Source organism: Lissotriton vulgaris, chromosome 7, assembly GCF_964263255.1.
Source record: "Lissotriton vulgaris chromosome 7, aLisVul1.2, whole genome shotgun sequence".
Lineage (NCBI taxonomy): Eukaryota > Metazoa > Chordata > Amphibia > Caudata > Salamandridae > Lissotriton > Lissotriton vulgaris.
The window spans coordinates 58538314-58558599 of record NC_141695.1 but is presented as its reverse complement, the minus strand read 5'-3'; the positions used below and the strand labels follow the sequence as shown (position 1 = coordinate 58558599).

Here is a 20286-nt window from a genome sequence, read left to right as displayed (position 1 = left end):
GGACAGATAAAAGACACAATACCGCAGGTGACAAGTGACAAGTGACATACTGCACATTGGAGAAGAGCGTAGGTAAAGACTGGAGAAAAGGTGAGACAATAGGAGAAGGAGAGGTGTGAAGGTAAGAGCAGGAGAAGTGTGAAAGTAAGAGGAGGAGAGGTGTGAAAGTAAGAGAAGAAGAGGTGTGAAAGTACAGGGAGAAGAGAGGAGGAAAAAAGAGATGCTAAGAGGACAGAGAATGATTAATGATAAGTGAAAGCAAGAAACGTGACAAGATGTAGGAAAGAATATAATGATACAGAAATTGAGTGACAAGAGAATGGGCAATAAACAGTGTGATAGGAGACAGAACACAGAAAGAGTGACAAAAGAACAGGGATCAGAAGAGACAAGAGACCACTAGAAGAGTAAAGTTTAATAACTCATGGGAAAGACCGAGAATAAGACCGAGAAAAAGACAGAAGTGAAACAAAGTGTGAGAAAGCGAACTTTGAGGGACATAGTGAAAGAAAAAGGTGAGAAAAGGACAAAGAAGAAAAGTAAAACTAGAGTAAAGATAAAGGCATTGAAACAGCTGTAGCATGTTCCGGATGCTCTCTGATTCTGGACAGCTGCACATCATCAAGTGCAGGAGGAGCCTCAAATGAGTCAGAACAAGACACATATCTTTAGGGGCCCTGGAGGTGTTTATGGACACTGACCTGAAGATGTTTATTAAAACGTTTACGCACTGCACATGCTGTTGAGAAAGTGATGCATTACATATTGGGGCATTGTAGGAGAGTAGGATCTGCTTACTATGGTTACACCCACTTTTTGCTGATGTTTCACTGTTTTTCGACTTTAGTCTGGTTCGGGCCCCGCTATCCAGGACCCCTACCTTATTTTTATTTTTAACATAATAATAATAATAATAATAATAATAATAATAAATCATTTATAGAGCGCCTGGTTACACATAGAACAGTGTGTCCCCGCGCTGACCACAGATACATTCTACAGAGGAAAGAGGGTAACGGATTTATGAAATGGGGAAAAAGAGTGTTTTTAGTTTCCTCCGAAATCCTATTTCAGATGGCTCCATCCTCAGGTTCAGTGGCAGAGCATTCCAGTATTTGGGGGCTAGGTGCCTAAATGAGTGTCCGCCCATTCTTGCCCTACGAATACGAGGTGTTTTAAACAACATTGCGCCAGAAGATCTTAAATTGCGCGTAGTGCGATGTATTGCCAGGAGGCTCTTAAGGTAGTCTGGACCTTTATTCTGTGCTATGCGATGTGCGTAGCAGAGGACTTTAAATTTAATACGCTTCCTGACAGGAAGCCAGTGAAGCTTAGCCAGGGCAGCTTTCCCTGATGCTCTGCGTGGGAGGCCAAGCACCAAACGTGCGGCCGCATTCTGCACACACTGCAGTTGGTGAAGTGCTTTTTGGGTAAGCCCTAGCAGCAAGGCGTTGCCGTAGTCAAGGTGAGGAGTTACTAGGGTGTGGACAATGGTTTTTCTAGCTACTGCAGGTAGTAGGTCTAAGACCTTACGTAGGACCTTAAGTAGGCCAAAGCATCTCCCTGTGACTTTCTGAACGTGGGTCTTGTACGAGAGGTCGGTGTCCAACATAACACCAAGGTTACGTACCGACTCCCTCGGGATGGGGGGGTCCCCAAGTTCACTGGGCCACCATAGCCTTGACCATGTAGATGTTGCTCTCCCGACCACCAGCAACTCTGTCTTTTCACCATTGAGGCGTAGGCAGTTGTCATTCATCCATACTGCCACTGCTGACATACAGTTCGAGAAGTTGCTGGCGTCTTGACTCCGGTCGGGTGTGAGTTTGAACACCAACTGGGTGTCGTCAGCGTAGCTAACAATGTCCACCCCAAACGCCTCTACCACGCGAGCCAGGGGTTCCATATAGATGTTAAACAAGGTGGGGCTCAAACTCGAGCCCTGAGGAACCCCATGGCTTACCTTGCGTGGGGACGATCTGAAGGGAGGACAGTGTAGCTGTACTGTAATGTTAATTGTAATGTTAACATACCACGATCTAAGTGAAAAAGTTATACACAGCTCATAATCGTAGAGACAAAGCTAACAGGTCAACTATGGAGCGTAAAAAACATCACATGTAAAACAGTATTGTAAGCAGTTATAGAGTTCACGTGAATTTAGCCATGAGGATCGCTTTCACTTCTTTTTTTAATGTGGCCGAGGAAGGGTTCATTCTTGTTTGACTGGGCAAAGCATTCCAGATCATAGGAGCCATCCCATAAAAGGATATGTTATAGGTTTTTTTCTTGGCAAATAGTTTTTAGAAAAAGAGTCTTGGCACTCCTGGAAGCTCTGATGTCCACAGAGAGTACCAGTTTCTGCACTAGGTAGTGTGGGGCGTTGTGGTAGAGGACCATGCACATCATGCAAGCGATTTTCAGATGGATTCTGGCTTCAAACGGTAGCCAGTTGAGGGCTTTCAAGTCTGGGGATATGTGAGAGTTTCTCTTAGAACCCGTAATGAGTCTCGCAGCTGAGTTGATCGTGGCTCTTAGCGGGGCTGTCGAGGACCTTTGGAGGCCACATAAGGTTACCGCCCCATATTCTACGCAAGGCATTACTAAGGCTTGAACTGCTTGTTTGAAATCATAGGCGGGCAGAAAGGGTTTCAGTTTACTCAGGTCCTCAAGTGGAAGTTAGCTCCTTTTGTGGAGGCGCTGATTTGTTTCTGCATGGTTAGGTTACTGTCAAGCATTACCCCTAGCGATTTTGCTGAGTCCACGATGAGAGGTTGACCATTAAGGGCTGTTAGGTGCTTCATCTAATCCAGGATAGTGGGGGTTTTGTTGGGGAGAGCGATTAAGAGGAATTCCGTTTTGAGGGAGTTTAGTTTCAGATGGTTTTCGGACAGCCGCTTTGGGATTTTGGTAGAGTGGAGTTGAGCGATTTGATGTCGTCAAGTGAGTGGATCGTGATGTAGATTTGGGTGTCGTCTGCATACATGTGGAAGTGAATCTTGGCGAGGCTGAGAAGATCGGTAAAAGGTTCCATAAAAATGTTGAAAAGGGTGGGTGAGAGGGAGGATCCTTGCAGAACTCCTAGAGTGACTGGCATGGGGTTGGACAGGGATTGGTTGACCTTGAATCTTTGGGATCTATTTTGGAGGAAAATGGTGAACCAGTTAAATACAGTTCCAGACATTCCCATTCTGTGTTTCAGGAGATCGAGCAGGTTTTCGTGTTTGACGGTGTCAAAGGCTGATGACAGGTCGAGCAGGATTAGTAGACAGGCTTAGTTTTGGTCAAGGATTTTCAGAGCGTCGTCTAACACACGTGTCATGGCTGATTCAGTGATGTGACCTGCTCTGAAGCCTGATTGGAATTGGTTAAGTAGGCTGAATTAATCAATGTGGGTGTTCAGCTGAATGTTAACGCATTTTCCCAGGATTTTGGCTAGCATAGGAATGGTCCGAGGGGTCAGCTGAAGGTTTCTTTAGGATGGGCGAAACCTGACCTGATTTCAGGATGTCTGGGATACATCCTTGACGGAGGGATGCATTAATGATCTTGGTCCAGAGGGGTAGTAACAGAGGAATTAAGTAATTTAGATAATTCGCCGGGAGTGAGTCTGTGAAATGATTAGAAGGTTTCAGAGCGGTTAGCGTCTTTAAAATGGTATCTTCACTGTAGTTGTTGAAGTGGGACCAGGTAGCGTTGTTTTTTAGTTAAAATTTTGGGATGTCCTTAGTTTGGACACCTGCCAAGGGCCGTGATGGGTTCTTTTTCAAGTCTGAGACGGATAGGAGGTCTTTGAGAAGATCTGATTGAATGGATTCCGTCTTAGAAGCGAAGAAGGAGGCAAATTCATCAGAATTGGGTAAAGAAAGAGGTATAGCACTAGGGAGACTTGGTAGGCTCTTGGTTTGGGCTTTGATAAGATTGAATAGCTTTTTGGTGTGGTTCGAGGCTAGGTATAGTTGAGACCTGAAGAAGACAGTTTTATCTTTCTGATCTTACTAAAATAAGTGTTCTGGAGATTCTAAGAAGCTTGAGATGGTCAACTGAGGGGCGGCCCTCCATCGTCGTTCAATAACTCTAAGAGAACGTCTGTCTTCATTTAGTCTCCCATCATACCATGGTTTTGAGTCTTTTGCAGAAGTTCTTTTCAGTTGAAGCGGAGCTATTTTGTCTAAAAGGTTGTTCATGGATTGAAAGTAGTGATTGGTCAGCCCCTGTACATCAACAAGATCTTCCGGGGGATAAAGTTGGTTCGAATTATCTGATTCTATAAGTTCAGAGCCAACGTTATTCAAGTTTCTCTTCCATATCTTAGTTCTCAAGGGTTGTGTTGAGAGTCTTTTAACCATTTCCAAGACTTGAAAAGAGATGATATTGTGGTCAGACCAATCTGAGTGGCGTCAACTTTGGAGATTATTAGGCCGAGAGTTGCACCTTTGTCGTATGTGGGGCTGTTACATATTTGTTTACGATTGAGGTCAGCGAAGAGGCTGTTTACCCCAGAGTCGCTCTAGTCATCCCAGTGCAGGTTAAAGTCCCCCAAGAAAATTTGATTATTTTATTGGCTGTCATTTGACGCTAGAATGTCCATGAAGTGTTCTATGAATGTGAGGTTATCTCCAGGAGGGTGGTAGAAAGTGTGTAAAGAGCATATTTGTTTGTTTTTGGCGATGTTTAAGTGTAGGTACTCACAAGAGGATAAGGTGGGGGCATTGGAGTTGGTCACTGTTAGGCTGATCTGGTGTATGCAGGCTATCCCACCGCCAGGCCTGTCCGTTCTGTCTAGTCTGGTGATGTCATAGTTAGAAGGTAACAGGATGTCCATGATGGGAGTATATGTTTCATTTAAACAGGTTTCCGTCAGGATCAGAATGTCTGGTTCATTAGTGATAAGTAGGTCAGCTGTGTCAGATGCATGTCTGGAGGCGGATTTGCAATTTATGAGGATACAGCTTAGTCTCAGCTTGATTGATACTGTAGAGGGTTCGGTTGTAAGGGGGATTCTAGTGAGGTTGTTTTCCACAATGACTCTGGAGTTGTGTCTGGTGGCTCTGTGTGTGTTGATCGGAATAGATTGTCTGCAGGAGTCTGTATGTGCGATAGCTGGAGGTCCTACGCTATGTGGAGGGTGTGGTAGCTCATAAGAGTGAAGGCGGATCCCTAATTCTAAATCAGATAGGGTGTTCAATAACCAGAGTGGGCGGGAAATGGCATTAGGGAGAGGAACAGTGCTCCAACGTGGGGACAACGGAGCCTGGGAACTTGCAAGACGCGGATGGGTGCGATTTTAAGACTTGGAGTGTGTGGAAGGATTGTATTCATGTACATAGCGAGTGGGCTTGGTTTGTTGTAAAATAAGGTAGTGTAGGAATTGGATGCCAGATTTGACTAGTTGAAGGGCTGATAATATCTTGTCAAGTCTGGGGTCAGGTGTGAGAGTTTCCTTATTGGAAGGGTTGACAGAGGGCGTAGGCGGAGTAGTAGCCTCTTCAGTGTCATTTGAGGGGGAGTCGAGGTTGGTGACAATGCAAAGAGCTCTTGCTGAGTGAATGTCAATGGGGTGGGGGAGTGAGGATGCCGGAAGAGGAGTGGACTGAGAGTCGGCTATGCCAGAGTCGATGGGGGTAAAAGTGGGGGTGACGGGCAGATGGGAGGTGCTGGGAGTAATTAACTAGAGAGGGGAGGGTAGGAGAGGCAGAGCAGGTTGAGGGGTTTGTGAGAAGGCTTTGTCGGGAACTGTTGGGGTATAGGTGGGACTGACGTGCTGATGGGCGGACTTGGAATTAATGGTGCGGGGGAGGGTGGGGGAGGTATAGCGGGGTGAGGTGGGATAGTGAGAGTATTGGTATTGATAGAGTTGTAGAGTGAGGTGGTTATAAAGTGGAGAGCGTTGTTAGGTGTGGTGTCTTTGAGGTCTAGAGGTAATGTCAGAGCAGATGGGGATGGTTGGGAATTCTGACTAACTTCGGGATCCGGATGTGAGTTGAAAAAATCCGAACAATTGGATGGAGAGGAGTGGTGTGTAAGGTCATTGAGGTCTAGAGTTTTGGTGCAGGCTCCTCAGAATAATGTGTTTGGGGCAAGCTCTAAAGAATGTTGTGTGCTTGGTTCAGGCTCCTTAGAATCACATGTGTGTTTGGTGCATGATCCGCAGAATGCCAGGTGTGTTTGAGGCAGACTCCTCCGAATGACGTGTGTTTGGTACAGGCTCCATAGAATCACATGTGTGTTTGGTGCAGGATTCGCAGAATGCCAGGTGTGTTTGAGGCAGACTCCTCAGAAGGACATGTTTGTGGTGCAGGCTCCTCATAATGTTGTGTATTTGTCTGCAGGCTCCTGCTTTGAAAGCAGAACTCCTTAGTCCGGCAAAAGTGCCTCATCAAGCCCTGGGTTTACCTTGGGGTACTTACCCATGTTTTGCTCATTATAAATGCAGGACTCTAATTGCCTAAATTCCAAATAAAAAACAATGCCAGGCAAATGACTGGCACGTGACAAGCAGAGACCTGGACGTGTGTGAATTATTCAGATGGAAATCCCTGTAGACTGTTCTTTCAAGAACCTGGATTTTCTTGTTTATTTGGGTGTTTTATGTAGTGCTAAAATACCATCTTTTTGTGTGCTTAGGAGGGCTATGTTATACAGACAGTATAAATAAAGCTAAGATGACTGTACATGGACATAGTGTGTCCGTTGTAGCTGGTGGCAGTAAATAAAAAACTGCTTGAAGATACAAATTTGACACTAGACAATTAGACCTATGTATGTCATATCATTAGTCAGCTGGGATTTATATTCAACAACACTATGCAAATACACCTAATAATAATGATAAAACTACAGTTCCAGAATGCAACGTGAAGTTTGTAAAATGCCAGGACTGGGTAAAGGTGTACCAAATGGCATAGAACCATTTGACATAGTGATGGGAATAAAACTGAGGCAAACTTGATTTTATTTACAGAGTGGATGGGTGAGGACACGCTCTTAAAAACTCATCTACTCATCTACTCATCTAGCCATACTAGAACTAGCAGTACCCGCTGGAGAGCATGCAGAGAGTGTTGCCACAACAAATGCACTGGTATTAAAGGGCTTTGCTTGTGCAGGGCTCTTTCAGTTCCTGGCTTCAGTCTACAGCTTTGTGTAAGTATTTTCAGTCCATGCTTACAATTCTTAAGGCATGACTACATGTCCCAGAATGAAACTTTCTTTTTTTATAAAGCATGACATGGGTCCATATAGCAGCTTTGCAAGTCAGTGAAATCTGGTAACGCCTCTTGTTGCCCACTCTACATTTCTTCCATGACTCCAATTGTTGCTTTGATAACGTCTTCTAGTGGCATTTTTCAATCCAATGTTGAGGCGTACTGAACTGGATTGATACAGAGAACCATGGACCGAGAGTACTAAAAACCATATTTCGCTCTCTAGGCACTGGCGAAGGGGTCCAGTCCTAAAGTCTGCTCAGGAAAGTCACAGAGCCCTGAGGAAAAGTTACATTTTCAAATGTGGGAGTTGGATTGATGCACAACCACATACACAATAATGCAAGACCATACTGCAGTCTTAGGAAATCCCTCTTACCAGGCTGCTCCTCCTACCTGTATGCCTTTCATCACACTGTGAAGTATGAAGTCTCTTATACCTTCCACACAGTTCTCTGATAGGAGTCAGCACAGCACATACACCGATGTCAGAGCTTGGAGAAAAGGTGTCAGAGCCTTTGAAGTAGGTCAGTCAATCCAGTGCTTAATTTTAGAAAAAAAAGTAAGAACAAGACTACCAGACTATTTGAGGGCCCAAAACTATACGAATGCCTTTTAGAGGGTGGTAATATTTGTTTTTTGTGTATTTATTTATTCATACAGGATTTATAGTGCGCATGGCTGCCACAGCAACGAGGCGTCCCAGCGCAACCAGAGACCAGAGAGGATCGGGCGGGCGGATACAACAAGCGTCCTTTGTTAGACGGTAGGGAACAACCATGTCTTTACAGAATTCCGAAACGTCAAAAGATTGGATATGACTCTGATGTTCGCTGGGAGGGAGTTCCAAAGTTTGGCCGCCAACAGGCCAAACAAGCAGCCCCCCGCCCTAGCTTTTCTTACTCGAGTGACACAGACCAGCCCGCAGTTGGCGGATCTCAGAGCACGCCCGGACAAATAGGGCTTCAATAAACCAGAGAGCCTGATAGGGGCTTGGTGCATCAGGATTTTGTGCGTGATGCACAGCACCTTAAAGTGAATGCGGGCTTCAATGGGCAGCCAGTGCAACTTAGAGAGCACATGAGCCACCGACTGCCATCTAGGATATTGATTGAACAACAAAACTGTTGTTCTGCTCATCTCTAAATAGCACAAACAGCATCACCATGTGGCAGCTGCCATAAGGGCCAGTGTTGATAATTAAGTACCAGAAACTACCAGAAACTATCAGCTCAAATTAGGCACTGTATCAATCTTCCCCCCTATAGAGGGTACTCGACCTATACACCTCACTCACAGGCAATCGATTATAACATGGGAACTGAACACATTTAGATATTTAGGGATCCTGGATTTCCATAAATACAAAGATATACTAGAGGGCAATCTAGGGGCCTCAATTCCTCACAGAGGCCACACGTTGCTTTCTAGCGTATTTTGACTCTTGCCCAGTGGGTTGAGTGGCAGTTGCCAAAATCATCTTGCTGCCCAGATTGTTTTATCTCTTTATTACCCATTCACACTTGAAGAGCTGGATGACCTCTTGAGGAAACTTATATTGGGGCATGGAAGATGATGAATCCTGCTGTCCAAGTTGAAAATACTCCTACAGGAGGACTAGGGGCCCCATATATGGAACATTATTGTCCTAACTCAGTTGGCTAATCCTGTGGCTAGCTGGGCGTAACACTGACGAATGTCAGTACAGACTAGAAACCATATGAAATGGTATTTAGTATGATGCAGAATAATTGCAAACTCACAGCTCACTTCCCAGAATGCTAAAAGTTGCACTACATGTTTGGAGTGAGGCACGTCAGAAAACACAGACAGAAACCCAATATGAACTTGCCATACACCTAAGGAATGGAGTTAGTACAATATTAAAGACATGGCCACAGTGACACGGTAGGTATATTTGCAGTCGGTGACCTATGTAATTTGAGATATCATAAGTCATGTCACAAACCAAGTCATGAGTGATGTAATATATAAGGTCATTGGCAGTGCATTGCTTGGCATAAGTTATAGTTAGCTCAGGTAAATATAACTGCTGAATTTCACTGATTTTGTAACAGTGAAATCTCAGTCTAAAAATAAGGTCCCTGAAACCTTTGCTTTTTTCAGTGGTTGCTAGGGTTCTTTTAAATCCCATTTCCTTACTATAACTTCTTTGTAACCCAAGGATGGTCTAGAGCCAAGGTGGTTTCATCACACAACAAGCAGTGCACAAGGAGACGCGTTTCCAAAGTGGTGGAGAAAGGGGGCATGGCCCCCGAAGACCACACAACAATCATGCTATGTGGGACTTACTGGAGGTAACAGGAGGCGTTATTGGCCGGCAAAGACCATCGGCAGCCAAGGGAATTCATCCCCCTAGCAGAAGTGCAACAGGAGGCGCAATTTAAGAGTATTTGGGAAAGGGGGCATGACCTCCAAAGACCTCTCAGCAATCCCACTGTGTGGGACTTACTGCAGGCAACAGGAGGGAGCTAGCATTGAATTTGGATAGGTGGAGCTGCTAAACATGCAGCTCTTTCTGTCCAAAAGCAGTTCTGCTCTGCTTTCAGCAAGCAAGAGCATTTGTAACATTCTCGCTTGCTGAAAGAGGAGCAGCATTTGCTAAGGCTTGGCGGGAGCAAGAACGGGCCTGCCACGCCGTACGCAAACTGCAATGTCCTGGAGGCAGGCAACTTGGGACATTGCAGGAGCCAATGGGGGAGGTTTGCTGTCCCCAAGGCCAGGTAATATTTTAGGAGTGGGGACCGTGGAGCTCCCCTCCTAACTTAACTAAGGTCCTGCCCAGGGGAGGTTGAGGTCCACAGGGCCAAGAATGGCCCATGCAGCCTTGCAAGCCCTGTTCTTCAAGAAACACTTTGGCCGCATGGAGGTGGTGATCCCCAGGGCCTGGGGGTCTGTGAGGCCTCCTAATAATACAAATAAAAAAAGCCCCAGGGAGGTGGCGGTCCCCGGGGCTGTAGGAGAGGCAATAAGGGCCTCCCCTGCACTTATTCAATGAGTAGCCCCAGGGAGGGGACAGTCCCTGTGGATGTGGGGGGGACATGCGGGCCCGCCACATCAGTTTACTGTTCCTTGCCCAGGAGGTGGTGGTACGCCGGAAGGGAGGGTGTACCAAATGGGCATCCCTGCATAATTAAAAAACATGCCATCTTTTTCTAACCCCTTGCATGCGGAGCACATTTTCACGCTGTGCGGGCGATTTGAATAGTGGCCAGGATTCAGACAGCCCGCGGCCATCCTCCGCACACGCCCACCATGAGGTCGGATGACCGGGGGAGCTGTCCAAAGCATGCAAGGGGTTAAAATCATCCCAAAATATTTACGGGAAAATAAAAAAAAAGGCTTTTAAACCCTAGCCCCTTTTCTTTATTTTTCACAGTTGTTGCGGGACTTAGCTTCAAACCTAGTCCCAAAATGGCTATCTACACCTCCTGGTTGTAGTGTTGGCAGCCAATCAAATTTAAGAAGGATCCACAAGTCAACAGCAAGTAGTCATGTCCCCATATATCTATATTTTTTAAAGTTAAATATATCAAAAGCTGCCAAAAGGGATTTCCATCAAATAGGAGCACACTTTCAGGACCAATATCTAACTTTTTGAAAAATTTGGTGTATCTCAGTTCAGCGGTTCAGGCTGTAGTCACGTTCCAAAAATGATAAATCCCTATAGAGATCATATGGAGAAAACGCGTATTGGGACCCCCCTTTTTTTTGTCCCCTGCTTGTTGGATCACCCTGAAAATTCCAACACAGCAGCTGAACTAAAAATGAAATGTTTTGGGACAATTTAATAAAGATTCATCAAGGCGTCTAAGTGGTTGGCAAAACAAAAAAATATTTTCATATGGAAACTTTGGTCCTAACTATAAAAACCTAGAAAAGTTAGTACCACTCAGAAAAAAGGGGCGCTCAGCAAATCCGGGGTAGGTAATTATCAACTGTCACGTGGTGCTTCCAGGGAAAGGATGCAGTTACCAACATCCACAAGGCTCTACCTCAATAGAACCACAACGCAAACAAATTCATCCCAAGCACTCTATTAAGTAAGTCTTTGATTGAAAAGGTTTCGAACACTCTTTTTTATCTTGATTGACACAAGCACCAAGTCCAAATTCAAATTCCAATATCCCGGAGTGGATGTTCCAACAACTTTTATTTCTTCACATTGAAGTTCAATCAATAGACAACTGGTATCTTCAAACGATGCAGCCAACACGTGTTTCGTCGTGATTATTGTACACACATTGACTTCCTCAGGGCTGCAACCCAAAAGGGAAAATAATATCCATAAATATATAGGACCCCCTCTTCAACCATTGACACTTAGCAAATAGTAAGGTTTAAGAGTAAGTAGTAACAGTAGGTCCCAGTGGAAAATAGAGGAAACTTTGAAAAGAAAAGGAAACCTACACCAATTACCTGCATCACCCATTGCATGTGACACTATAGATTGTCCTTAACCAGACAGACAAAAGGATCATCCACTTTTAAAGTGGTCTAAAATATTTATAAAAATTATGGTCACCTGTTTAATCTGTATATTCCTCATACAAATAGTTCCTTTCGATATTAGGTGCCATCAGAACCTGCAAACGTAATGCAGCATAATCAATTATGTTGCCCAATAATGGCCACATGAGTTAAGACCAAGTCCATCATTGCCAGCCTAGTTCACCATCTAAGAATATTTTAATCCCCACAGCATAGACTTTACCTAAACCCCCTGCTTATATTAAGTCTTGTGTTTGCTTCACCAACACGTATGGAATAACAACTCACGACCACCTGGTGTTTCTAAACACCGTGAACACCCCAAAATATGTTTAAATAATTACCATCTGATCCGTATAATGGTCCAAATCCTGTCTTTACAAATTCAATAATGTTTGGGAATCATCTTATCCACTTCTATATAATGTTATAATCCAAAATCTAAAATGCAAAACCAAAGCAAATTAAGAACACTGATCTTTATTCTTAAATATATTTTTAAATATAATGATTTGGATGGTTAATTTCTGTTTTGTGGTGTGATTTTGAGTCTGTTTACTCCAGAGTACCCAGCTCAGCCAAAAATGCATTTCCTACTTTGCATGTGAAAGAGCTACAACACAGGATACGTAGAACCATAAAGTCACATATCTCATCTAATGTATATGGAACAAAATTATTTTGGTATGACCAAGCATGAGATCAAAGTCTTTTTTGCTGAAAACTTTCAAATGAATAGAGCTCTACTTTATTTTTTATTGTAATTGAGACAGTTTTCCACAGTTTTTAAAGTGAAAGTTGATTTTTAATGATGGCATAGACTGGGATATTGCGCACACGGTAAACACTCAAAATATTGAATTTTAAATAACGATATGGCAAACTATCTAGTTTTAAATATCGAGTTGACATAATATTGACTTTCAAAAATATATTGGTGCAGAATATCGAAATGCAGGTAAAAAATATTGTTTGTCATAATAGCAAAGTTAGTAATATCGACTGTCATAATATAGTTGTTAAAAATATCGATTTTATTTTAGTGTTCTAAGTGTTAATATATGTGTTAAAAGTAAGTATTATTTTTGTAATGTAAGTTTGAATTAATTAATGTTTACGTAATTTAATTCCGTTGCGCAGTGGGGTTTTATAGGGGACTAGGGTGGGAAGTAATTTAATTATAATATATATATTTTTAATTATTTAGAATTAAATATATGTTAATTCATTTTTGCGTAATTTAATTATGTAGCGGGTTGAAGGTTTATAGTGGAATAGGGTGGGAAGTAATGTAATTGAAATTAATTAATGTTTTAACTAATTAATAATTTAATATTTAATAATGTATATTGTTAATTAAGTAAATTAATGTATTATTGATTATTTATGAATTGATTAATAACAATTAATAATTAATTTGTAATTAGGTTCATTGTGTTAGTTTTTATTTTTAATTTGTAGTTAATTAGATATTAATTATTATTAATTAATTTGTAAATATGTTAATTGTGTACTTTTTTTAGGAGTATGATGAGTGTTGATAGGGGAGTAGGGTAGAATGTACTTTAGTTTTAATGTAATTTGTATTATTTTTTATATTACGTGTATTAAATGTTATATTATAGTATTAATTGTGTGAACTAATTTAGATTTGATGGGTATAAATGTTATTGTTAATTGTAATTAGTTAATTAATTATGTTACTTTATTAAAATTTTACAATATTGTAGGTGACGTTTATAGGGGAAAATGCTGGGAGGTGAGTTCATTTTGAAAAAATATTTACTTGTTAATTATTATTATTTATGTTGCAGGAGTGGGTATATTAAATTCCCCTACGCTATCCAATACTTTTCCTACTGTTACACTTGGTGGAGTGGAAATATTACATTATTCCTACCCGCTATCCAACACTTTCCTTACTGTTGCACTCACTGGAGTGGGAATAGTAATCTTTACCCACCCGCTATCCAACACTTTCTTTACTGTTGCACTCTTTGGAGTGGGAATAGTAAATTTTACCCTCCCGTTATCCAACACTTTCCCTACTGTTGCACTCACTGGAGTGGGAATAGTAATTTTTACCCACCCGCTATCCAACACTTTCCCTACTGTTGCACTCACTTGAGTGGGAATCATAATTTTTACCCTCCCACTATCCAACACTTTCCCTACTGTTACACTTGGTGGAGTGGGAATAGTACATTATTCCCACCGGCTATCCAACACTTTCACTACTGTTGCACTCACCGGAGTGGGAATAGTAATTTTTAACCACCCGATATCCAATATTTTCCCTACTGTTGACCTCACTGGAGTGGGAATAGTATTTTTTCCCCACACGCTATCCACAACTTTCCCTGCTGTTGCACTCCCAGGAGTTGGAATAGTCATTTTTACCGTCCTGCTATCCAACACTTTCCCTACTGTACCACTCATTGGAGTGGAAATAGTAATTGTATCCTTTACGCTATGCAACGTCTTCAGTATTGATATATTTAATGCAGTGTAAAAGATTATTTTAAAAAAAAATGATTATTTTAAAGTTTAACTTACTATATTTATTTAATTTGATATTAATATTATAGGTTTATAAATATATGTAATTATATTTAAAATTATGTTTTTTACATTTAATAATTAAAAATATGAATTATTTTTTAATATTAAGTTCATATATATATAACAAAAAAATGCATGTTTATAGTTTTTTTTACATTACATTTATTATTTATTAATTGTAACGTTCTTTAATTATTTTTAAGTAAAATTTACTTAATTATATATATATATATATTTATTTTATTTTACTTTCAAGACATTTAAAAAACTCGATATTTTAGCAAATTAAAATATTGACAATAATATTTAGGATTCGATATTTTTGTACATATCTGTTTGTAGATAGGAAGCCGATATTCTGTCACTCGATATTTTCTCATCGATATTCTGGCAGCTCGATATTCTGCTCCTCGATATTCTGTCAGTCTGTTTCCAGGTATTATGTCCTGGTGCAAGGTGCCCACTAGTATAGAGGACAGCATATGCCAGGCCAACTTCTCACAGGCATTACACATAGAGGAGGAGGAGTGGGTGTTTAAAGACTGTCTGGGTGAGGCTGTGTTCCCGGTCCAAAGTGCAGGTGTTGTTTCACTTACTCCCCTCCGAAGCTGCCTCTAAAAGAATGTAACTTTATCTGGCATTTCAGAATGACATGTGTTTGATGCAGGCCCCTCAGAATAACATGTGTGTTTGATGCAGGCTCCTCAGAATACCTTGTGTGTTTTATGCAGGCTCCTCAGTATAACATGTGTTTGATGAAGGCTACTCAGAACAACATGTGTGTTTGATACAGGCCCCTCAGAACAACGTGTGTTTGATGCAGGCTCCTCAGAACAACATATGTGTTTGATGCAGGCTCCTCAGTTTAACATGTGTTTGAAGAAGGCTCCTCAGAATAACATTTGCTTGATGCCGGCTCCTCAGAATAACATGTGTGTTTGATACAGTCTCCTCAAAATAACAAGTGTGGTTGTTGCAGGCTCCTCAGAATATTGTGTGTTTGCTGCAGGCATTTTGTGGCACACTTGCTCTGGACCCGGTCGGCTTCATACATCACAGAGTATGTTTCCTCGCTGAGAAAGCCTTCCCTCTGCCCCCTCGAAGCCTTTGAGACCCACAATAGGAGTAAGAATCGCTCCTCGTGAGACTTTGTTTGCTTGTGTGTTTGTTTTGTTTGTTTTGTGTTACAACTCTAAATGCATGCATTTACGTCCAGCTCACAATTATGTTTGTGAGTCTTGAGAGTCACCTAGCCAAAAAATATTGGAGTGTGAGTGACACTTTCTGAAAAATGTATAATATGTTTGCCTCCGAACACAACCTTTATTGATCAATGTGTTTGAGTGAGCCAAAGTGGGCTATAAGACAGCACCTTAAAGCTAAAGCGTTTCATATACAACAAACCAGCACCTTATTACAGAATACAAGTGTGTATTCGTCTGAGGCACAATTTGGTTTGTTCTGTGTTCATAATGGGATTGACATGAAGCATGCAGACATGTGAGAGTCGACACTACGTTACAGGCACGTAAAAAATGTTTGATTGTGACTCTTTCTTCCTCTGTTCCTCCAACAGGTTTTTTTTCCTCGCCTAATTCAGGTTTGAGATACTGCCTTTTGCCGATTTTTGCAACTAGGCCTCACTAATCTAGGTTTGGATGCACGTTAGTGTGTGTAGACCATCCATTTTCCTTTTTCTGGTCCTGATGAAAACCTGGGATTTACCTCGTAAAGGTTGAAACATGTAGACCATTCGCATAGATACTTACGGTCATAATCTCCCATCAGTATCTTCTCAGTGTTTTTATTGTTGTCCAGTTGCTTATGAATAAAGTTTTTTTCAAAAAAGCTATACCAGGACAATTTTTAACGCCACTTTTTTTGCACTAATCACTCAAAAAACCAGCTCCACTGTAGTTCAGGTGTCGTAGCACACCCTGATGGCACTCGGTCGTCAGGGTGGACCCCAATGATGAAGCATGTCACCGACCAGGTCGGTGAGTGAGGGGTTTTTTAACGAAAGGTTAATACCCCTTTTTGTTCTAAGCACATCCCATTCAGAATCTTCTTTAAGATTTTGATGCAGGCTCCTCAGAATAGAATGTGTGTTTTGTACAGGCTCCTTAGAATACAATGTGTCTTTGGTGCAGGCTCCTCAGAATAATGTGTGTTTGGTTTAGGCTCCTCTAAATAATGTGTGTTTGGTGCAGGCTCCTCAGATTAATGTGTGTTTGGTGAAGGCTCCTCAGAATAATGTGTGTTTTGTGCAGGCTCCTCTAAATAATGTGTGTTTGTTGCAGACTCCTCAGAATAATGAGTGTTTGTTGCAGGCTCTAAAGAAGGATGTGTGTTTGGTTCAGGCTCCATAGAATCACATATGTGTTTGGTGCATGATCCGCAGAATTCCAGGTGTGTTTGAGGCAGACTCCTCCGAAGGACGTGTGTTTGGTACAGGCTCCATAGAATCACATGTGTGTTTGGTGCAGGATCCGCACAATGCCAGGTGTGTTTGGGGCAGACTCCTCAGAAGGACATGTGTGTGGTGCAGTCTCCTCAGAATGTTGTGTATTTGTCTGCAGGCTTCTGCTTTGAAAGCAGAACTCTTTAGTCCGGCAAAAGTGTCTCATCAAGCCCTGGGTTCTGCTTTACATTGGGGTACCTACCCATGTTTTGATCATTATGAATGCAGGACTCTAATTGCAAAAATTCCAAATAAAAAACAATGCCAGGCAAATGACAGGTGCTTGACAAGCGGAGACCTGAACGTCTGTGAATTCTTCAGATGGAAATCCCTGTAGAGTGTTCTTCCAAGACCCTGGGTTTTCTTGTTTATTTGGGTGTTTTATGTAGTGCTAACATACCATCTTTTTGTGTGCTTAAGAGGGCTATGTTATACAGACTGTATAAATAAAGCCAAGATGACTATACATGGACATAGTGTGTCCGTTGTAGCTGGTGTTGAAATGATGGCAGTAAATAAAGAACTGCTTGAAGATACGATTTTGACACTAGACAATTGGACCTATGTATGTGTTATCATTAGTCAGCTGGGCTTTATATTCAACAACACTATGGAAATACACCTAATAATAATGATAAAACTACAGTTCCAGAATGCAACATGAAGTTTGTAAAATGCCAGGACTGGGTAAAGGTGTACCAATTGGCATAGAACCATTTGACATAGTGATGGGAATAAAACTGAGGCAAACTTGATTTTAATTGGATGGGTGAGGACACGCTCTTAAAAACTCATCTACTCCTCTAGCCATACTAGAACTAGCAGTACCCGCTGGAGAGCATGCAGAAAGTGTTGCAACAACAAATGCCCTGGTATAAATGGGCTTTGCTTGTGCAGGGCTTGTTCAGTTCCTGGCTTCAGTCAACAGCTTTGTGTAAGTATTTTCAGTCCATGCTTACAATTGTTAAGGCATGACTACATGTCCCAGAATGCAACTTTCTTTTTCTATAAAGCATGACATGGGTCCATATAGCAGCTTTGAAAGTCAGTGAAATCTGGTAACGCCTTTTGTTGCCCACTCTACAATTTTTCCATGTCTCCAATTGTTGCTTTGATAATGTCTTCTAGTGGCATTTTTCAATCCAATGTTGAAGCGTACTGTACTGGATTGATACTGAGAACCATGGACCCAGAGTTCTAAAAACCATATATCGCTCTCTAGGCACTGGCGATGGGGTCCAGTCCTAAAGTCTCCTCAGAAAAAAGACAGAGCCCTGAGGAAAAGTTAAATTTGGCAAATGTGGGAGTAGGATTGATGCACAACCACACACACAATAATGCAGGACCTCAGCGCATGGTATTCACCAGACTGCAGTCTTAGGAAATCCCTCTTACCAGGCTGTTACTCCTACCTGTATGCCTTTCATCACACTGTGAAGTTTGAAGTCTCTTATACCTTCCACACAGTTATCTGATAGGAGTCAGCACAGCACACACACCGATGTCAGAGCTTGGAGAAAAGGTGTCAGAGCCTTTGAAGTAGGTCAGTCAATCCAGTGCTTAATTTTAGAAAAAAAAGTAAGAACAAAACTACCAGACTATTTGAAGCCCCAAAACTATACGAATGCCTTTTAGAGGATGGTAATATTTGTTTTTCATGTATATTGATTTAACAAAAAAACAGTTGTTCTGCTCATCTCTAAATAGCACAAACAGCATCACCATGTGGCAGCTGCCATAAGGGCCAGCGTTGACAATTGAGTACCAGAAACCACCAGAAACTACTAGCTCAAATTAAGCACTGTATCAATCTTCCCCACTATAGAGGGTACTCAACCTATACACCTCACTCACAGGCAAGCGATTATAACATGGGAACTGAACACATTTAGATATTTAGGGATCCTGGATTTCCATAAATGCAAAGATATACTAGAGGGCAATCTAGGGGCCTCAATTCGCACTGAGGCCACACATTGCTTTCCAGCGTAGTTTGACTCTTGCCCAGTGGGTTGAGTGGCAGTTGCCAAAATTATCTTGCTGCCCAGATTGTTTTATCTCTTTATTAACCATTCACACTTGAAGAGCTGGATGACCTCTTGGGGAAAATTATATTGAGGCATGGAAGATGATGAATCCTGCTGTCCAAGTTGAAAATACTCCTACAGGAGGACTAGGGACCCCATATATGGAACATTATTTTCCTAACTCAGTTGGCTAATCTTGTGGCTATCTGGGCGTAACACTGATGAATGTCAGTACAGACTAGAAACCATACGAAATGATATTTAATATAATGCAGAATAATTGCAAACTCATAGCTCACTTCCCAGAATACTAAAAATTGCGCTACATGTTTAGAGTGTGGCATGTCAGAAAACAGACAGAACCCCAATATGAACTTGTCATACACCTAAGGAATGGAGTTAGTACAATAATAAAGACATGGCCACAGGGACACAGTAGGTATATTTGCAGACGGTGACCTATGTAATTTGAGATATCATCAGTGATGTCACAAACCAAGTCATGAGTGATGTACTGTATAAGGTCATTGGCAGTGCTTTTCTGGGCATAAGTTATAGTTAGCTCACTGCTGAACTTCACTTATTTTGTAAGAGTGAAATCTCTGTCCAAAAATAAGGTCCCTGTAACCTTTGCTTTTTTCAGTGAACTGCTAGGGTTCTTGTAAATCCCATTTCCTAACTATAACGTCTCTGTAACCTTTGGTTTTTTTCAGTGAATTTCTAAATTTTTTCAAACTTTTTTCCTAACTACAACGTTCCTAAGTGAAATTCTATGTTTTTTTAACTAGTAGTCGCGTTTGCAGAGTGTTGGAGAAAATGGGTGGTCCCTCTACCTGCTCTCAGGAATCCTACTGTAAGAGACCTATTGGAGGAAAACCGGAGGGCTTCTTGGCCTCCAAAGGTCCTTCAGCAGCCAAGGAGCCTTCATCTTCCAAGCAGTAGTGTGTCAGGAGGTATATTTGCAGAGTGGTGGAGAAAGGGTGTGGCCTCTGAAAATTTGTCAGCAATCAGGTTGTGTGTGAATTACTGGAGGTAACAGGAGGGCGCGTCGGACCCCAAGGATTGTCTAGAGCCAATGGGGTTTCATCACCCAACAAGCAGTGCACAAGGAGACGCGTTTCCAGAGTGGTGGAGAAAGGGGGCATGGCCCTTGAAGAACTCTCAACAATCATGCTATGTGGGACTTACTGGAGGTAACAGGAGGAGTTATTGGCCCGCAAAGACCATCTGGAGCCAAGGGGACTTCATCCCCCTACCAGAAGTACAAGAGGAGGCGCAATTTAAGAGTATTGGGGAAAGGGGGCATGACCTCAAAAGACCTCTCTGCAATCCCACTGTGTGGGACTTACTGCAGGCAACAGGAGGGAGCTAGCATTGTTTTTGGACGGTCGGACCTGCTAAACATGCCGCTCCTTCTGTCCAAAAGCAGTTTTACTCTGCTTTCAGCAAGCAAGAGCATTTGTAACGTTCTCGCTTGCTGAAAGAGGAGCAGCATTTGGTAAGGCTTGACGAGAGC

At 42.1% G+C, this 20286-nt stretch overlaps 1 protein-coding gene across 1 annotated transcript in view; it reads left to right on the top strand.

Moving 5' to 3' along the window:
* Nucleotides 1-424: 424 nt before the first annotated feature.
* Nucleotides 425-20286, top strand: part of LOC147700716 (olfactory receptor 5J3-like) — a 35162-nt gene continuing 15300 nt past the window's right edge. Inside the window, exon 1 of the mRNA XM_086929194.1 lies at nucleotides 425-515. Within this exon, the coding sequence (XP_086785320.1) occupies nucleotides 425-515 (91 nt within the window). The remainder of the gene's footprint in view (nucleotides 516-20286) is intronic.